The sequence below is a fragment of the Macrosteles quadrilineatus genome, unplaced genomic scaffold (genome assembly GCF_028750875.1).
Source record: "Macrosteles quadrilineatus isolate MER2022 unplaced genomic scaffold, UCM_ALF_1.0 Scaffold_5__1_contigs__length_97177068, whole genome shotgun sequence".
NCBI lineage: Eukaryota > Metazoa > Arthropoda > Insecta > Hemiptera > Cicadellidae > Macrosteles > Macrosteles quadrilineatus.
Window position 1 is genome coordinate 25,559,535 of NW_026542598.1, and position 15,764 is coordinate 25,575,298.

At 33.4% G+C, this 15,764-nt stretch overlaps 1 protein-coding gene across 4 annotated transcripts in view; it reads right to left on the reverse strand.

The window, feature by feature from the left end:
- Window positions 1–15,764, reverse strand: part of LOC128994414 (SCY1-like protein 2) — a 94,052-nt gene that overhangs the window by 12,765 nt on the left and 65,523 nt on the right. For all 4 annotated transcript variants that reach the window (XM_054418970.1, XM_054418972.1, XM_054418971.1 and 1 more), the window contains exons 7-15: window positions 12,958–13,053; window positions 10,622–10,767; window positions 9,580–9,710; window positions 8,726–8,840; window positions 6,496–6,641; window positions 5,499–5,652; window positions 2,488–2,737; window positions 1,406–1,574; window positions 654–835 (exon numbers count right to left, since the gene is read on the reverse strand). In XM_054418970.1, coding sequence (XP_054274945.1) covers window positions 654–835; window positions 1,406–1,574; window positions 2,488–2,737; window positions 5,499–5,652; window positions 6,496–6,641; window positions 8,726–8,840; window positions 9,580–9,710; window positions 10,622–10,767; window positions 12,958–13,053 — 1,389 coding nt within the window. The remainder of the gene's footprint in view (window positions 1–653; window positions 836–1,405; window positions 1,575–2,487; window positions 2,738–5,498; window positions 5,653–6,495; window positions 6,642–8,725; window positions 8,841–9,579; window positions 9,711–10,621; window positions 10,768–12,957; window positions 13,054–15,764) is intronic.

A 15,764-nucleotide genomic window follows, 5' to 3' on the forward strand; every position in this document is an offset into this window, starting at 1 on the left:
CGGTATTGACGTGTGTATCTGATGTATCATAAAGCAGTTCAGTAGGAATACCACAGGGTTCATTGTATTGATGTATACATTTGTTGTAGTATAATGCATGTCAATAGGAAAACTACATGGGTGTATTGACGTGTAAGATCTGCTGTTGTTATAATGCATGTCAATAGGAAAACCATAGGGTGGTTGTATCGGTGTGTATATCTGTTTTTTTTATGGTGCATGTCTGTAGGAAAACCACAAGGGTGGTTGTATTGACGTGTAAGATCTGCTGTAGTATAACGCATGTCAATAGGAAAACCATAGGGTGTATCTATCGGTGAGTATATCTTTTGAAGTATAATGTATGTTAGTAAGATAACCACACGGCATATATATATATATCTGTTGTTTAATGCATGTCAGTAGACAAACCACATGGGATGTTGTATCGGCATGTATATCTGTTGAAGTATAATGTATATCAGTAGAAAAACCACACAGGGGGTTGTATCGGTGTGTATATCTGTTGTATAGTGTTTGTCAGTAGAGCCAATGACTGGGGTTGCTGTATAGGCGTGTTTGTATGTTACAGTATAGTGTACTTCAGTATAAACACCGCGGGGTGTGTGGGTGTGGGTAGTGCAAGGTGTGTGGAATGTATAGCAAACACTTACCTGTCGAGTTCTTTCTTGCCATATCCTCTGCACTTGATGTCTTCCGCTGTTCAATGCGCAGATTGGGGATGTTGAAGGGAGGTACGTGCATGTTGTCTGAGCTATACAGATGACGCAGGGGTCGGTGACGTTCGGGGCTGGGTAGCGATATGTTGTCTAGTTTTAATCTATTCCTTTGATTCCTGAAGAATATTTATGGTTAGTAGGCTCAACTCAGAGATTAGATCCGTTTTAGTTCAAACACATGCGTTAACTGTTATGGATTATAACGATTTCTAAATATTGTAAGCAGTAAACAGGTTTAAACTTTGATCCGATTTAGACAACATCCTGATGTTACTATCGTAAATTATCGTGTACATTATCGCATATTATCATGGATTGCCTTAGCATGTAAAACATTTGCAGGAAAAGTAATTGAAAATATGTAGAGTTATAGCTTTGACTGGTAGTTTTTCCCTTGAGTTTGAAATTTTTTTAACTAACTTTCTGGAATGTCACTGAAGGTAACGCTCAGTAAACATACTTTGAATCTTTGTAAAATATAAATTTTAACCAGACAGATCATGGCTACACATCCTTATTAGCGAGGGCTTTGAACTTGTAAATACAAATTTAGCAGCTAAATAAAATTAACTTCAGAATTTTGTTGTTGTTTTAATATAAAAAAGAAACCATATTATAGGAACAGATAGCCCAAACCATTTTAGAGTTACTGCCTCAGGCAAAAACGGTAATTAAATTAGGCTTACCTATCTATATGGTCCAACATTTCCTGGAGGACTTCAAACAATATGGAGAACTGGTCTAGATTCAACGACGGGTTGACAGTTTGTGGTAGCAGAGAAGGCATTACCCTTGTGGCCATCAGATTAACGTTAAGTCCGTATTTTTTGTCACTAAGCATCAGCCTATAAATATCTGCAACGAAATGCAACCTCGTCAAATATACCTTGGTATGGAGGCTTGAATCAATTTTGAAGGCTTCACCGTTTGTTTGACAGCAGTTTGTATGGTGCTCGTTTCATCTAAATTTAAGTTAAACGAATTAGCCAGTCAAATAAACATGGCTCTGGTTATACATTAAAATTATATCACTTACTCGTATTTTATTATATATATCGCTAATTGTTAATGATTATCCTACGAGACAGAAAACCATTCACACGTTCCAACTTTCTGAGTATATTTGTATTCAAGCCTTAACTGCAAACTATGCAGTACAATCGTATTTTTTTTTGCATGTGGTCCATCGTGTAAGTAGCAACACTCACATTATGTAAACATCTTTAGGTATGATGAGTATAAATATTAAATGTCTAGTTCAAATAGAAATATGATCCAAAGCATGTGGGGTATGGGTTTATATGGTTATCATGGGATTGTGAGATTATGGGGTATGGGTTATGGGGTATGGGGTATTATGGGGTATGTGATTATGAGTATACCGTACAAACTTTCAAGCATTAAGAGTGCTAGCCTTTGAATCTAAGGCTTCTGGTTCGATTCCGAGTGGGTTCCGTGGATTACTCAGATGAAATTTGACATGGGGTTATCAAATTTTGCTATCTAAAAACAGGTTGATATTGGCTATCACCAATACGAGAGTTTATATGTTATTTTGCAATAAACGTAAAAGATTCCGATGGCATAGAAAAACGCAAATAGATAAATCTGTTTTGTATAATTTTGCAGTATTAAGTTATTGACTACCCTGAGTTCTCACTAAGATTTTCAAGTCTTATTGCCTACTTGCCCTGACGTTGTTTTTTCGTTACTTACTAACTTGTTTGGTAACTCATTACAAAGTTGCTTACCACCAAGTTTCACTTACTTACAACCCTGAGTATGATGTCTGGGTCTTGTAGTCTCACGTCCCACAACAAAGGAAGGACCTCGTCTATGATCTGCTGGCGTTCCAGGCGGTCCAACGTCTTCTCTATGCACAGCAGGATGTTGGCGACAATCTTCAGGTCACTCACGTTCTTCTCGTAGACAGTCTTTATTTTCGGAAGCACCATCCGACGTATGCTCGTCTCGTCCAGGTACTCGGACACATTCGTCACTGCGACCAGCGCAGCCGTCTGGGGGAAGATTTAGTTATATATATGTAGTTTAAGCCAATTTTGACATAAAATATAGACATCTCATTACTATAATTTGTGTTTAAAGCTACTAAACAAAGCTAGGGGTGGACCTGTCTGATCTGGTCCAAAATTGTGAGGGATGGCCACACCTTTCCGATTCGTTCAGAAGAGGTTGCTAGAATTAGTTGTGAAAGATTCGGAAGGGCACACACGTTGTATGATTACACTCCTCCACGAGGCAAATACGTGATGTCGAAAACAGCCAATAACTCACGGAACCATATGATCCTCACCCAAATTTCGGAAGTGCGTGGCTAACATGTCCGTTCCGCTCCGCTTGCCTACGCCGGACGTGCGGCGGAATGCTCCTTCATGAGGAGGTACCACGTCGGACCGGACAAGTGTAGCCGCGCCCATTTAAATACCTAGGAAGCATTGTCCGCGTTTTTAAGGAGCGAACCGGATCAGATCTAATCGGGCAAGTGCAGTCAATGCTTAATAAGGTCTCTATGGCTAAATCGTATCGTAAAATTGGTCTAACCGTAAAAAATGTACACTATAAAGAGAATCCTAAAACAATAAAAGTTTAGTTCGATCTAAAGCTATAAAACTATTTGCGAAATATATGACTGTGGACAGTTTATGATCCACCATAATTTTAGACACCAATAGTGTATACAGTTGTTAGAATCCACAAAGTTGCTGCCATGTGACGAAGATAACACCTTATTATAAGCTCTAGTGATTTTGTTAAGTAGGATACTAGTAATAATAACGTTGTGGGAGAACCCTTTCGTTTCCGGTTTTGAAAATCTTTTTAGCTGTGTATAATATTCCAAAAGAGAACAATCTATCCCTACGTAATGGCGAATTCATAATTGAAACCCTTCAATGTAATATTAAATAATGATGTGTGTATAGCTGTAGTATGTTTGGTCGTGAATTTTAATACACAGTTAATACAGCTATCCAACCTGAACTAAAGGAAGATATAAGGGAATGAGGACAAGCTAATGTTTAAACAAGCCCAGTTTACAATGTTTGAGTAGCAAACACACTTCCATGCTGAGGATGCTTCGTTTACTAACCATGTTTTGTATTGCAAGCTTGAGTGCATGGTATACAAGTAATATACAAATACCAATTATAACGTTTTATCGAAATTTAAACCCAACAAATTTATTAAGTTAGATCTTTAAACTAAAATGTATAATTAGTTGCACAGCAATCTAAGACTTTCCTTGCCACGTTTTGTTACCTGGACATGAGATTGATTGATAGTAAATGTAGTTTGTAATAAATAATCAGTCCTACCTTTGTTTCATATTCAGGATAAATAATAAAAATATTAATCGACTATTGAGGCGTCCAGCATTTTCATTAACCTATTATTGTTTACAAAGTAGAAGGAATATTTAATTCGCATAACTGGTTGTTTGTCTTTACTACTTATATAATTCACGACCGTAATACCATAGTGGTTATTACAGATGACACGATAAATAAGGCAACAAACTACGTTTTTCTAGCGCAATTTCATCCGAAAAGATAAAAATTTAAATTTGTGTTTAAAAAAGACTAACTAAAATCACATTACAAATTAAATATTGTAAAAACCTCTAAATATAATAATGTAAAATGGTTAAGGTATTGGGAATTCATGAGAAATCTCTAGACCTCTATTTCCTAAAGAAATAGTCCTTAAGATTCCCACAATAAATAACAACAACTCAACAAGTGGGACTGAAAAGTGTCGATAAAGTTTTGTTTGAGTTGGGACTATGGCCCAGAACTCTCAGGATATTTCCAATGTTTACTTTCTACAAAGAATATCTTCCTGTGAACAAACAACTGGGAAAATGTTTCGTCAGCATTTCTCTACAAAGTACAAATCTTCAATAGAATATTTCTTCGTAAGGGTGATAAATAATTCCTTATTATGTAAAAGGGCCATTTAAGGCCATTTATTATATATTTTGACATTGTACTCATTAGTACCGAATAAAGGTACATATTTTATAACTAAGGGTAGCAAACTGAACAGTAGTTAGGAGTACTAATCTTTTAACATAAACTTATACTGCATAAATCTATTATACATGGTGTAAATAAAATCCAGCACATGTTTAATATGTTCTTAACGATAACAGATATATCAATAAGAATTGACACATCAACATGACACATAAAGACTACTTTTTGAAGGAATAATTATCAGTATTTTTTTATATCATGGGGACGTCCCACAAGGAGTCAGAAGGAAATCTTAAATTGGTTGATACATTTAAAAATACATATAGGTTGATATGTACATAGAATTAAAGGCATTTACTAGCAGAATACAATGCCATAAATTTATGCTCAAAAGAACAACTGAGTAAAAAATGTCAGCTGTTCAAAGATTCAATATGGCACATTCAAGAAATCTTTGAACGGCTGCCATTTTTTTACGGTTGTCCGTCTTAGTTAAAATTTGTGGCATTGCATCCTGCTAGTGAAGGCCTTTAATTCAATGTACATATCAACCTAGGCTCCTATTTAATATTTCCTTCTGTGTCCTCAAGGGGGACGTCCCCATGATATTACAGAAAACTGATAATGCCTTCAAAAAGTAGATTTCTACTTGTTGTGTTCATGTACCAATTCTTATCGGTTTATCCGTTCTAGTTCAGAACATATTAAACACGTGCGGGACTACTCCCTCTAAAAACGTATACTTTATAAACGTATAAGTAGACATTTTATAGGAAACACTTGCCTGTACTTGAATGGTTGTGCTTTCAAAGGCGTTGTACAACATAGGAAGTACTTCTGTTCTAATATCATCTCTTGGAGTCTTTTCCAAAATTATGTGCAGATTTTCTAAAAGAGTTACCGATGCTTGAATTGATTTCGGGATGGAGAACACATTCCTGAAAAAAATATATAATGTACTACTGGACCTATTAAATTGCATCTTTGTTAAAACACAAGTAACTTTAAATATGATTTATTATAGCATGGCTGATAAGTATTTAGAGCACAATACTTCTGTCTTCAAAATCTGGAATAGAATCCCTTCAACCAAAAATGGGTTTCTTAATTTCAATTATACCACTTGATGGTAAAATGCGAATTACATAAATGGGTCTTCCCCATTTATTGAAACAGTAATTGCACTACAAATACGCTTTCTCTCGACATGAAAAACTATACTGAATTACCCTCTGCATAAAATCCAACATGTCGAGATAAGTTAAGACACACACAATTACATGTCCTTGATGGATTAATTATTTACAAACTATACTTGGTGTGCATTTTCGTAGGTTTATTTTACCTGGGCCAAAGATAACAGTCTATGTTTCGTCCATGTAGATCATTTTTGGTGAAAGCATTGATAGTAAATTAAATGTCTTATTTTTTCCATGAAATTACTTAAAGCAAAATATATTCTGTTGAATAGGACTAATATAAGTGAAAAACCCATTGTAAGATTCTTGCCAGGTAGACTTTCATATCAGTTGTCAAAAACAACCGAATGAAAATATCTATCAATAAATCGATTATTTGATATATCGATTATTTTATTCGGTATATAGTTTGGTTATTTAGGTTAACCTAACCTAATTAACCAAATGATTTATTGAATGAAATAATCGAATAAAATATATCGATCAATATTTCCATTTGTTGTCTTGCCAAGTAAAATATTAGGCTATTTTCATTCCCACTCTACCACAGCTGATTATACTTAAGGGTTCTAAACACAATACCTGAAGGCGGGTAAAATGATATTCTCGTACTCGTCGACCGAACACTCCTGAATAAGATGGATAATGGGTTGTAGAACAGCTGCGAGGACTTCTTGTGTGCGCATCTCCTGTTGTAAAGATGGCCAAACATGCTGAAACCACAGTTTCTGAAAACAGAAAACATAAAGTGAGAAGATGGATGGAAAATATAACAATGCAACTTAAAATTGGCTTACAAAGAAGAGGATTTTTTACCGTCATGATCTAGATAATGCCAGGAATAGGTAGTAAAGTGTAAAGAAATCGTAAGTTTATAATAGTAGTTTTCTTTGAATCCATAGAGCAAAATAATCAATCGAGGTATATTTTATTTAGGTTTGTATATTTTTCATATCTGTAACCTTGGCCAACGCCAAAAATTTAGATTAACACAAATTCGAAATTACTGTGTTTTGTGACTATGGTCATAACCGTAGTGTCGGAAAGTGCAGGGAATTATTTGATTGGAGACGACGTTATTGAACAGGCGTGAACCATATAATGCGTATTGGAGGAGCGAGTTGGTTAAATTGCGGAACTTCGGTCCCTAAAATTCCGGGTACAAATCCTGCCAAATAAATCCCCAATAGATTTTATCTATGTGATAATGCCGCATACACTAGGTCTAACCTGAAGTAATGTGAAAAAACAATCACGGGCTCGTGCCTAGCGTTCTAGGAAAAATCATGCATCTAATGTACTTAAAGATCAGAATCATCGTTAATAACTATTTATAATAGTGAGAAAAAGCAGCTTTGGATCCATTCATAGCTATTCATAGACGAGGGTGTATAAAGCAACCACGATTGCATAGAACAATATGTCACGATTGAGTTAATTGAGCATAGGACGATTGGGTGTAAGATGAATTTGAGGAGAGGTTATTTTAATGAATAGTGCATCAATGCATCAGTATCCTAATAAATTGTATTTAGAAGAGAACTCTAAGGTAGTTAAAAAAATATTTTCCTCCTCCATATAAACCGTGTGTGTTAAAATAATAAGATAAGAATATTGGTTACTAGTTTAGAAGTTTACTATATGTTTCTCGTTGATGTATTTATAATTGAACATTGTTTTATTCTCGGATAATTTTCCCTAAGTAGGTAAGATTATCTTCATTTATTATATGTTATATGAAAAACAATGTTTTTGTAATAAGAGTTCATATGTATACTTCTAATCTACCGAAGTAGCAAACGAGTAAGGCAATAGTTTTGACATAAAGCTATGTATCTTCATAGATTAAGAACATTGTTTTTACTTTACAGTTAATTTTTAATAAATCAACTTTAAAAAAGTTAGTTATAACATCGAGTTTTACACGTAACATAGAAACGAAGCCTAATATGTAGCTTCTAATATATTTTAGCCAATATAATTTATCATATTTTTTCATTGGTACTAACTACTAAGCTAATTGTACCAAAATTGTTCCTTCCATATACAAAATTAAACAATAAATTAATAGAAACTAATTAAAATTTACATAAGATTCATTCACCTACCCTGCTTTCCACTATTTTTTATTAGACTATGTTATTTACTCTTACATTTATTGATTAATCAATGCATACAAATTTAGATTACTAAATTAAGGGTGGAATAACAAAAATTCTAAAGATATTTCAAGACCTTGGCATTTTAACCTTTAATCATATTTTAAAGTCGTCTTTTCCTCATCTCAATTGGTAATGTTCACGTAATGATTCCTAATATAACAGTTGGATAACCAGTTTCGCAATACAAGGACACAACACAGGTTCAACGCAGGTGGTATTAACTCAATATAAATGTAAATTACCTCGTCAACGATGTGATTGTGATCGCATAACACGGTGGCAATGTTTGCTTTCTAACAAGCAGAACCTAATTTAAACTGGTTAATTGAGCTTTTTGTACTTTAAAAGCGTAATTTAACCTAACAAACTAGTTCGTTTCCCAGAATTTAAGCAATTTTTGTACATGAGAACAGAACTAAAATTTTAAAATGTGGTATTTTTGGCATGGATAAAATGCATTGTGTTCACAAACAATCACTTAGTAAGCATTTTATATGAGTTACCATGCAGCATTTATAACTTTTTCAACTCCTTTCTGTATGGGAAATGATGATGATGGAACAATTACCAGACTATTCATTAGGATATAACTATCATAGTACATTCTCTAAACTAACCTAATGAAAAATGTCACCTAATTTATTACCTACCCTTGGAATGTAGGGTAAGACTTCTCTTAGGGTATTTCTATAGAAGTGGGATTTTTGTGTTGGATCCTTCATATTAATAACGTCTAGGAACTGCAGCGCCTGCACTGCAGGGTCACTGAAAAAAATAATAAGTTATTAATTAAATAAAACATACAATTATAAGAAAAGTTTATCGTTCTAACAGTTATTTGGTCAAGCTCATCATCAAAATTGAAATTAAATATTTAAAGTAAACTGAACGCATTACTGGACCTTAAAATACTTCTCGGCTGTTCCATTTATGATGAATATATGAAAGATTGCTTTTAATCTACGTTGTAGCTTAATGACAAAAAGTTTGACTTGGTAAACAGATTCGTGTATTCAACAGTAATTAGTATCATCGTGATTTAGCCTCCGGATAACCAATATTTCAATAAAGTGGTTTAAATACCTGCATAAAAGTTATCCAAAATGTTGCTCAATATGCTCAATGAGTCGTCGCAATAATTTCGGCCTTGTCTTCAGTGTTAAATGTTCGTGTTTCGTGTTTGTGACTATATGTGCATGTTTTTACGCCTTTTGACGACCTTCGCAAGAAGAGAAAAAATGTTTTGACATCCTGATCGGCCTGATGAAGATCCCTATTGTGGATTGAAACCGGTTGCCGTGAGCAACATTTTGGATAACTTTTATGCAGGTATTTAAACCACTTTATTAGTAATTAGTAATCTAGATCAGCACAATCTCAAGCTCACATCAACTAAGACAATATTGATTAAAACGTCTGGCGACAACTTTATCATGGGATGGAAGTTCTAGTTGTATTATTAGTCAAAGCTAATAGGTTAAGATTAATGAAGTGACATGTATACCTAAAGTACTTGATGAGGGAGAGGAGTTGGGCAGTTGGCCGCTGTCTTGTTTCCCGACTGAGAAGCCTAACAGCTGCCTCCTGTAGAGGAATAGGCACCCGAGGTAGCAAATTGTGCACTTGGTCTTCCAGCTGAACAAGCATAAACACAAGATATATATATATATATATATATATAATAAAACTAGTACCCATGAAGATAAAAATGGTATACAAGACCATAGCAATCTTTCCCCTCCCAATAAGAATAATTCCAACCATCATTTTTCCCAGACCAAACATTCTGATATCACACTGTGACCGGGCGATCAAATAATAAGAGTTTTGAACGAATTTTAATTCGTAGATTTTTACTTATGGAGATATGCAATCCATATATATATATATTTTTTTTTTACAAATAATTAAGTTTCATGGTGGAGAGGGGAGTTGAGCGAGACGCTATAAAATGTAACACTTCCCTAAAAAAAGCATAAATTAAAATACTGTTCGTATGTTAAAGACGCCAAAATTCAACTACACTAACCAATAGAACATAGGTTTCAACAAAATGTTGATTGCAAAAACTTTGAAAAAAAAATTAACCGGTCAATTCGGTGTTTATTAAAAAAGCATTTAGTATAAACTTTACTAATACTGCACGTAAAAACTTTAAACTAACATATAAAAATACACTAAATACCTAACTATTTCAATTCTTCAAAATCTCACAATTTAGTAACTTACATACAAAAAACTGTCTTCCCAACATAACGTTATGTGAAGATTTAATTTTATTCAAGTGACATATATAAGAGATAAACACTATAGGTACTTTAGTATTTGACCAGCCACACCTTATAGTTATAACCTAGCCTAACTTAGCCTAACCTAGCCTAACTTAACCTATCCTAACCTAAGGGTGGCCTATGTTTTTTGGTTAGGTTAGGTTTAGGAAGATTTTTATAACTAACTAAAATCATATTTGTAAGTCGATTTATCGGTGTGCTCCGTATAATACCATATGCAATTAACACATCCACTACCAGGTTCTATAAACGTACCAGTTCCAGCTGCTTCAAGTAGGCAGAGCTACTGTGGTTGGCCTGTACAAGGGGTCTTCCTTGGTTGAAGATGGCACATATGACCATTCCTAGTGAGAACATGTCACTCAGCACACTACACTGAGAAGAAGTCTGAACCTCTGGGGCTGTGGACAGTGGATTTAGTTAATTAAATGTTGTGCAGTTTATAACCAACAATATATAATCTGTGGTTTACACCCTAAAGATCTTGCAAACAATTGTGGTACTTTGTAAAATAACCGGAAATTGATAGAGGTGGGTATAAAACCCATTGATACAATGTCTAAAATTGTATTATAGATAGGTAAATAATGAGGGAACACGAAAACGTATTGTTATCATTATGTACATAGATTTTAGTCTTATCGTGGCAGTACTACTAATATTAACTAAACTTATCATTCCTGCTACTACATGTAGAGTGACACAAATTAACATATGTCCACGTTCAAAATATAAACATAAATGTTTGACAGCAAAAAATTAATGATTCACACAACAACATATGAATGTTTACTAAAATTCAAACAAGAAAGGAAAACAAAATATTTTATTGTAAAACATTCCTATATGCAAGTAGCCCTTAAGTTATTATTTTTTTAAACATATTCTTTATATTGATAATATTACTTTTTAAAATCTCAATTCTCAACTTAGTAAACACAAAAGGGCTTCAAAATAAACTAGCTGCTACCCGTGGGCTTCACCCTGTTTGACTGCATAAGTATTAATAACACTATTGATTGGTAAAACGCTAAGCTGAGCTTAAGCTTGGTAAAGCTTAAGCTGAAACAAACAAAACAGAATACAGTAATACAAACAAATAATCACACCTGATTTTAATAATGTAATAAAGTGAAAGAATAACGAACAAATAAGTACAGCTGGGGTATTTTTAACATTAGGTATGTAGAAAGTTCCCTTTAGTAAGGAATTACGACCTTAAAGGCTAATTTATTAAATAATAGAGAGTTTTGCGCAAGGTGTCTCGTCATGACGAACGTTTTAAGTATATGTTTTATGGAGGTGTGACTTGTAGTTTTCTCAAACGTTCGTAGGCACTTTAGGGTTTATATATCATATTCATACAAGTGGCCTATTAAAAAAAACTATAGTTTTGAAGCCATGCATTCTTTGACAACTGGCTTAAATTTTAAAATTACAGGTATCTTTGGTTTATGTGTAGGCCTAATTAAATTAGTGTATTATTACAGTGCAGCTTTATCGAAGACAACTACAGACATCACCTTCAGTATCCTAAAATAAATTTAAACTCGTGAAACATTTTTAACAGTTCAATGTGGAAAAGTTAAAAGAAATAATGAGTCTTGTTATCGAAGCTGGGATGTCACTCACAAACGAGGCGTCCTTCACGCTGTCATGCGATATTTTAACGTTTCACTGCTAAACTTCGACTTTTAACTTTTATAACGAATCGTGGATTTATTGTCAGATTGTTTTATGTCTATCTCTACAATTCTGTATACTTCAACATAACATGAAAAAATGCATGAGAGGTGGCTAGTTTTATAATGTATTTTATTTCCATCATTGTGTTGCATTTTTTTAGGAATTATTGTCAAGTGCGTTTATGATAAACCAAGCTCTTTCTGAGGAAAAAATTGCTTTTACGAACATGTTACAAATGTTAATTGAAGCTGTAATATATCAAAGTGTTTCTTTTTCGTTTGTTAGAAATTGAAATAAGTACATTAATTACAAATTACTTGAATCGTCCACTTTGTAAACCATTTTAGCTTTTAGAGCATAGTGTATGGTTTATTCATAATTTAAAAAAATGTTCTAATAACTTGTATACATTTACTGTTATTAAAAATCTATTTGTAAGTAGTACAATGACTAAGGTAGCTTGAAATTAAGAGCACGATCTTGAAGGATTTAGTTTCAAAATCCAAAATATCAATTTAAAACTTTACTCCATAAATCATTTTATTCAGCTATAATTAAATTAATCGTGTTAGTATATAAAAAAAAAATCCCATATGTCTTTTCATATTCCCAAAAGTAACACATACGTTGAAGAATGTCTTATAATATTAAGTCAGTGTTTAGATTAATCACTTTTTAATGACAAAAATAAATGCTATAATGAGGGCTAATAATCTTTTAAGCAACTGCCTCGCCAAACGAAATGCTTTCGATGTTACCTTAAAACTCTTTTATCTTATAAAAGGGTAATGTTATTACGAGAAAGAAGTTTATTCTGTTACATAAATAACATGCTTTCCCCCGAAGATTTAAATCGACAAAAACATTATTATTTAATGTTTTAACTTATTTAATGATTTACTCACCAGTGTAATCCAGGTCAGGTTGGGCCATCTTGGGGAGGCGAGAGGTCCAGGGTTGACAGGATAAAGGCTCTAGACCATCAACGTCATTCATACGCTCTGAAAATATAGATTTGGTTAATATTTTAATGGTATAATGCTTTAATGTTAAAATTAAGCTTAACATTTGCTGCGAGTGTTTGTAATTGTATGTATTGAGATTGTATCTTCGTCCTTAGAAGATAATGAACTATACGAAATTGTAGTTTAATATTTTTAATTTTGCTCAGAATTAATATCTTAAAATATATTTGTCAAAAAACTTGATTGGCATATCATTAACAGGTAATAGTAAGTATAATTTTGTTTTCTGTTTCATAGATGTATTTATCATATTGTATTTCGGGGACAAGAAAATAAGGAATAATAAAAAGGTTACATACCTCTGCCCGTCTTCAGTATTAAAAAAATAGTCTGAGGATGACTAGTTTAAGATAAAATACACATCAAATTGAATATTCTATAATCTGATTCGAGTTATGTAACCTTTATATTATTTCGTACAACCAGTCTTGGTGGCAAGAATGTTAAAAAAAAAGAAAATAAGATATAATGCATGAATAAAATAGAACATGTTGTCATTCAACCTGTCCCACAACTTCAACTGTACGGTTAAATAATTTTTGTTTATCATCAATTACTTTTTTACATATTATTTTATTCGTAAAAGAAATAGTGCGGTTTAATTTAAAGAATGTTAACCAATATGAAATAAATAAAGTCAAGGCGAGGTGGGTTTCTAATAGACAATTTAGTGACGTCCCCTCGGATTTTTTTAAACCATTTTAAGACACATTTTGTATGTTAAATGATCGAGAATGGATAACAATGGTTTACACAACAGACTGAAACTGTGATCCAAGCTGACCGCAATGGTACTATTCGATCCTGACATTCGATTACATCGTTAGGAGTTTGATTAACCAGTTGTTTCATCATTTGCTTAAACTATTTAACCAACTAACTGTTGTGAATAAATGGAGATACTATATTTCTAACAATAAGCTTGCAATGTTTCTATACTTTAGCTTAACATGTTAATGAGTTCATAAAAATAAAGTATTTATACTCTTAAATTCTATTATTAACAATTGTTCACTTGGAATCTCGGTAAAGCCTATAACTATAAACATTTACAAAATCACATGTTGGTTACATTAAAAAAAATAAAAATGACAATAACATTTGAGGGCTAATGTATTTGACAAACATATTTCTGTTATACGGTACTGTATAAAAACATTAACTAAACGTTAATGACTCTTCTTTGTTAACGTGTTCGACATCGAAGATTCTTAAGGGATGTTACACAGAAACGTAACTGTAAATCATAAACATATATATTATAAAGGCAAAAGGTGTGATTCCTTTTGTTACTTTTATTATAAAATGCACACCCATGGAGTAAGTAAGTATCTAAACCATAGACGACGGCAAATAAAAGCAAGTTTTGGAGTTGTAAATCATCTGTAGTTCTGGACTAAGTGCAAGATTAAAAATGGGGCGTAAAAGGGGTTTACTTAAGGGAATAACCTACGAGAATAACAAATCTAACACAAACCTCCATTGACTGGATATGTACAAATATGGACACAAACCAACTCACTCCAGAAATCATCAATGCAGGACTTTCGGATCATACTGCTCAACTCTGTACTGTAAACTTCAAATCACACATCAACTCAAGTTATCCTGCCCAAATTGGACGCTGCCTAAAAAATAAAAACCTGCAAGACCTCAAGTATCTTCTCAGTCAAGAAAACTGGCTTAGTGTTACCTCAATAAACAATGCCGAAGAAGCTTTTAAAACTTTTAGTAACATAGTGAGAGTAGCTATGGATGCAGCCTGCCCCCAAAAGAAGATAAAAATACAAAGAAAACATAAACTAAAATTCTCCATGGACCCAGAAGCAGTGAGACTTAAAGCCGAATTTCTTAAAGCTCTAAGAAAGTTTGAGGTGACGGGAAATCCAGATGACAGAAGGGTTTCTATTGAAAATAAAAAGAACTATGACCTGTACTTGAAAACGATGCGGAAAAAGGTTAACTCTGACCAGTTGATGAAAGCTGAAAATAAATCTAAAGCTATCTGGGAAACAATAAACACAGTGTGGTCCAAAAAGGAAACATCCCTAAATGAAATAACCCTTCAAGTAGATGGCCAACTCATAAGTAATGTGACCCATGTTGCAGAGCATTTGAATACATTTTTACACAAGTAGGAGAAAAAACAGTAGAGAAACAAAAACACCTAAAGACCACAGCTCAAACTCCTGACGTAACTCAAACAGGTCCACTGTTTTCCTCCTTTCAAAGCACAGACGAGAAGGAAGTTAAAATGATTATAAACAAACTTAAAGCAAAAAACTCGTCTGGAATTGATGAAATCTCGTCAAAAATACTTAAGCATTGCTGCAATGAACTAGCACTACCATTGGCTGATTTGATAAATAAGTCCCTAAAACAAGGCATCTTTCCTTCACTACTTAAAATAACTAAAGTATACCCGAAATTTAAAAAAGGTAGCACATTAGAAGCAAGCAACTACAGACCAATTTCCCTCGTTTCCACCTTCTCCAAAATATACGAAAAAGTTGTTTTAAAAAGACTTTTAGACCACTGCACAAATCACAACCTACTAAACAACCTTCAACATGGATTTACAAAAGGGAAATCCACAACAACAGCAATAATTCAGATGGTTGAGTCCCTGATTGACAGCCTAGATGAAGGAAATCTAACAACAGGAATCTTTCTTGATTTCAGTAAGG